Below are 5,127 nucleotides of genomic sequence, written 5' to 3'. Positions count from 1 at the left end.
ACATGACTGGATAATGAGCTGTAAAACACTTTGCCTTAAACCCTTTTCAAGAAAATTAACAAATATAGACTATACATCAACCAAAGCACCGCTTTCCACCTTGTTGACCTTTTGTTATGGCAATTACGGTAACAGCACGGTAGAGAAACAGGCGTTGAACTGTTCTGATGCAAAATGATCGAGTTGCGCCATCTAGTGTTCACAATTACTCAATGAAATATTGCTGAAAATCTCACAATTCTTAAAAAAAATTCTAAACTTTCTAAACTAAAAATGTTATCCAACGTTGTATAAGTACCACTTGAGTAAATTTTATTATTTCCAGGTACAACCACATTAAAGCACTTAATTTTTTTATTGCTGTGCTTTTCCTATGACAACAAAGAAAGGAAAAATTTTATCAATTTGGTTTAAGTGTGTATTTTTAATTGTCTATCCCATTTTATAAAGAAACAGAATTTCCCAAGTTCCAAGTTGCATAAGTAAACACAAATATACCCTGAAGTAGGAATTTGAAGTTTCCCGCCAACTTAATCACAAAAACCAACATGGCAACCACGTGTTTACTGCCTTGTGGCCCAGATTATGCGCTCACTGTCCATTGACAGAGAAGTTCTCCACAGCTTGGAATGACTCTCACCTTGATCCATCTACACAACCTGAGGTTCATGTGGAGGCTATTAGACACTGTTGCTGCAGGCAATGTCCACACCAAACAGATGCTACAAGCTAAATTGTGTTGGAAGTATTTTAACAATAGATGTGAAATAGATGAGAGAAGAAAATGTTTATCTATTGCCACTGATAATACCATCACAACATTTACCAATAATATAGAAATTGCACAGTCTTAGTGCACAAACCCTGCAAAGAAATTTGACTAAAATTTCAGTTCTTCAAGCAGAAGAACATCAGAACATTCTGAACATCAGAATGAATAAAATGACTGAAAGAACTTTGAAGATTAGAAGACAATTTCTGTAAAACAAAAGGTCAAAATCACCACCTCTCAGTAATGTGTTTGACTACTTTGTCCATACAGGAAAAGTTTCAACAGTTTAATCAAAACTAAAGGCTTTTCAGCAATGTATAAAATAAATTTTGGGGATCCTCTGAGAGACAGAAAAAGAGAGTTGGATGTGGGACAGTTGAAGACACAAACATTAATCCCAGCTTCAACCACAAATACGGAAACATTGAAATAAGAAAAAAGATGTTGAATTTTTAAAGAAATCTAGGTTTATTTTATAAAAATTCCATAGATTTAAGCATACAGAAAAAATGATTACATACTTCTGAAAGGTTTACAATACTTCTGTCAATAATTGAAAGAGTTCAAATGCATGACAATAAAAACAAATAAATTACAGCAACTAAAGTTTTGCTGTATTTTTTAAACATTAGCAAGTGCAACGGATCCTAGCTTATTTAATAAAGATGACACTTTGTTTATTTGGAAGACATTTGTCTTTTACAATAGATACCTTATCTGGTTAGTTCAAACTACAATCAAAACTTACAGTGTTGATGGTTGAACTTAAAGTGTTGCATTTAACAAAAATACTCTTGTTGTTCAAAACATACTTCATTTGTATGAAAAAAAAATTGATTCTCCTTCATCTCATCTTGGTAGTATACCATAAAATATTAGGATATTTGATAAATATCATGGAAAGAGAGCTGCTGTATTCAGTAAGAAACTGTAGCATCACAACCTACATATTTATGTAAGCTGGAGTGTTGGCATATTATTGTCAGGTTTACAGGTTGGTGTTTGCACCAGAAACATCTTTGGTCTCCAGGTAGCTGATGAGATCCTTCACCCAGGAGGCTGAAGGTCTGACACACATCTGACGGCCGGCCACTGTATTCAGCCTGGATGTGAAAAAGGAAGAGAAGAGTGTCAGCAGATTCTGGAGCAGGTTCAGTGTCACTGGTGCAACTTTTGTAACAGTGAATACTCACAAGATGGCAGGGTTGGAGCAGCGCTGACTGGTTCTGATGTAGCTCACAACTTTATCCTTTGACACCGGCTTATCATTGAACTTGAAGCAGCACTTCTTTGGGCCAACTCCACGCAGGCCTGCAAACAGAAAACACAGAGTGAATAACTCAGATCTGTCATCAAGTTCATCTTCATTCCCTTTCTTAATTTCCTGTTAAACTGTGAAAGAGCAACATCTGAAATGGCTTCTTTTTAAAATAGCAGAGACTGTGCTTTTTCCACTTTCTGACTTTGCTTGTGTTTGTATCTGCTTTCCATTATTTTGGTAACAATTAAATATGTGGGGTTTGAGAGGACAGAACACAGAAGAAATTGTGCCGATTTTGAATTTCTTTGATGTTAAAATCAAAACACAAATTCAGATCAAAAGTTATGGATATACTTAAAAGCGTGTTCATGGGTAGATTAAATGTATTTCCATGTGTTTTGATATTTATTTTCTAAAATTTAAATATGTGCGGTTTGACAAAACAAAACTTCCTTTCTAAAAATTGCTGAACTATAAAGTCATGGATGCTCATTTATCAGCAAGTCAGTAGATAAATGCCAATATTTTTGACACGTTTTAAAAGAATTAAATATGCCTCTTTAGTAATCCTGATATTGTCTCATGCAAAGCAATGCATTATTATTAAATTATTATATAAGGTAGTTCAGCAGACTCACTGTATTTTTCATCATATAAACTTATCTTAGAATTTAAAATGTGTTTGTTAATCATTAAATGTATTAAATAGTTTCTAAATTGTTTCAAAGTTTCATCTTACCTTCAGTGAGAGCGATGAAGGCCATCATCATCACAATCGCAGACAGAGCAAGACGAGCCATCCTGAGGTGAGTTTGTTGGTGTTAGGGAGCAGCAGCAGGTTGAAAATCTCAGCTAAGGTCAGATTGTTATCTCTGCTGTTTGATCACCATCTGCCTTCATATTTATACATCAGAAAAGGGAACCACCAGACCAATTTCTATTTTTGGGGGGAATTACCTACGTACATGGGAGAATTTTTTTAAGGTCTTCTTTGTGTCTGCTAGTACGTGATATCTTATCACTTCCTTAAAATGTAGAATGAGGAAGTGAGTGGTTTCCCTTTCTGACCAAAACTGGGGTTTCTCCCGCAACTTGGTCACATGGTCCTTTATCTGTTGCCTCTGTATACATAAACCTCATTGCTATAGACCCTGCAGAGAATTTCTAATGTGAACCAGGTTTTTTTTTTTGGTCCTCAATAACAATCTGAGTCATAAAGGCATAAGTAATTGTTCATTATTCAGTCTGAATCTGAAGTTTTATTTTAAAGAGTTTGAAGGGGATTTGGACAAACTAAAAAACCCATCTCAAAAAAACACTGTTGTGGAAAACGACTATTTTACCAAGCACTGTCAGGTGAAATCACTCAATCCGGTTTATTCATATATTGTGCACAATACAGAGAGCTTGTAGGACAATCGATAATGAAGCAGGTCTGGATGAAAAGCTCTGCCAGACAATACTTGAGTTTTATACCAAGGATAAGGAATTCAAAACAAGGAATGAGACAGTCTGGTTCTGATGCAGCTGTAGAAAACAACTTCCAACCTTGTACATGTAACCCAAATAGTTCTTTTGGTGAAAGTTCACAAGCATTTCATATAACATGATCAGCAGGTGTTAACTTGTAGTAATTTTCCACCACAACACCAACACAAGGTGTACTGGGACCCTGATCTAATACTTCACATTAGACCAAAATATCCCTCGACACTGTGGAATCAAACCTGTGGCAATAAAAGAGATTTCATTAATAAGAATACAGCCCTAAAACATAGTCTGCTAATTAACAAATATTAATTTGTTTAATACTGCCAATGATTATTAATAAGTTCTTAAAACAATTACCCGTAATAAATATTCAGCACACCACCAGGAAATACAAAATTAATAACAATCACAAGATGTCTTTTAATATGTCTTGCACTGTTTGAGTTTTTCCTTGTCTTAGAGAGAGCAAATGTCATGAATAAGTTGAAAGTTTTACATTATTTTCAGCCTCCTTTTTAGCATTTGCATTTAGTAGCAGGTTAAATTGACAAAGATAATGCAGTACTTTAATTCCACAGAAGAGAAAGCCATATAGTTTCAGTAAGTAGGTAAAAGAAAGAAATATATATCTGTATTGGTATCGGTTATTGGCCAAATGAATTTTAGTATATCGGCATATTGAATAAAGACCAAAAATCCAATATCGTGCATCCCTAATAAAAATCTTTGGTTGTTTAGTACACTGGACAAAAATAACCGACAGCAACATCAAGCTGAATCAGGAATTTTGTCCTGTCATTTCCAGCCATGTAGGTTTCCACTATAGTTTCTTCCCCCCAAAATTTTGTCTTTCAGCTATAGAGGTTATTACCGAATTTGACTTGACATCCACTAGAACTCCTGCACTGCTTTTACTATTTAATTTCCCATTAGCAAAATGTTAGCGCAAAACTCTTTTTTGTAAAATACTTTTGTCAGCAACTCCATTTGGTATATTTCCTAGCCGAAGTTCACGTATGGATGTTGATTTTTTAAAATTTGTATAAATAAAATTATATGAAATTAACAGTTTTAAATTTTAAAACACACACTTCAGAATGAGTCATCAGAGATATGGATCACTGTGCAGAAAAGAACAAACCCATTTGACATTTCTCCTGATCAACACTTCATGTTTGTTCAGGTTCACTGATACGACTGTCATTGGGAAGTTTTTACACTTGACAGAGTATGCAAATTTAAATAGCAAGACCTCTCCGCAGTTCATGAAAAGCAGAACCTCTACTTGCTGGTTTCGCTTCTTCATTGGGCTTGTTTTAAGAAATAATAATAAAAAAATTTGTCTTCAAATACACATTTAGATAGAACTAATCAGGTGTGGATCAGATATTAATATTCAATGACATTAAAAAAAGCAGAATTAATCGATGTAAGACTTCTTCGGCGCTCTTTCCGTTTGTTCACACTATGATCCATGACCACTTCTGTAATTCACAGCCAACGTCATGGGTGGCTGCTAAGATGAACAAGTATTTCCACTCAAATAATTCAGAATAAAGGAGCTGTCAGGACCGGATCTACATGTCTGTTGATGTGAAAAGTT

General features: G+C 34.7%; 1 protein-coding gene across 2 annotated transcripts; it reads right to left on the bottom strand.

The window, feature by feature from the left end:
* Positions 1-1,424: 1,424 nt before the first annotated feature.
* Positions 1,425-2,925, bottom strand: LOC114151130 (monocyte chemotactic protein 1B-like). 2 transcript variants are annotated; one of them, XR_003596884.1, is made up of 4 exons: positions 2,773-2,925; positions 1,966-2,083; positions 1,668-1,875; positions 1,425-1,620 (listed from the first exon to the last, which is right to left on the bottom strand). XR_003596884.1 is itself a non-coding variant. In XM_028028140.1 (3 exons), exons 1-3 carry the CDS (start codon positions 2,831-2,833, stop codon positions 1,761-1,763), a joined length of 294 nt encoding a protein of 97 aa, XP_027883941.1. In that variant the 5' UTR covers positions 2,834-2,925; the 3' UTR covers positions 1,425-1,760. The 2 variants fall into 2 exon arrangements, 1 of the variants encoding a protein (XP_027883941.1); XM_028028140.1 differs by having other exon boundaries at positions 1,425-1,875.
* Between the last annotated feature and the right edge of the window lie 2,202 nt (positions 2,926-5,127).

Source organism: Xiphophorus couchianus, chromosome 2 (assembly GCF_001444195.1).
Source record: "Xiphophorus couchianus chromosome 2, X_couchianus-1.0, whole genome shotgun sequence".
NCBI lineage: Eukaryota > Metazoa > Chordata > Actinopteri > Cyprinodontiformes > Poeciliidae > Xiphophorus > Xiphophorus couchianus.
The sequence above is the reverse complement of the archived record's forward strand: the minus strand, read 5'-3'. Positions and strand labels throughout refer to the sequence as shown.

Coding starts and splice junctions, on each gene's coding strand:
- LOC114151130 (XM_028028140.1), bottom strand. CDS start 2,833: ATGGCTCGTCTTGCTCTGTCTGCGATTGTGATGATGATGGCCTTCATC. Junction 2,084..2,772: donor CTTCATCGCTCTCACTGAAG/GTAAGATGAAAC, acceptor TTCTGTTTGCAG/GCCTGCGTGGAGTTGGCCCA. Junction 1,876..1,965: donor TGCTCCAACCCTGCCATCTT/GTGAGTATTCAC, acceptor TTTCACATCCAG/GCTGAATACAGTGGCCGGCC.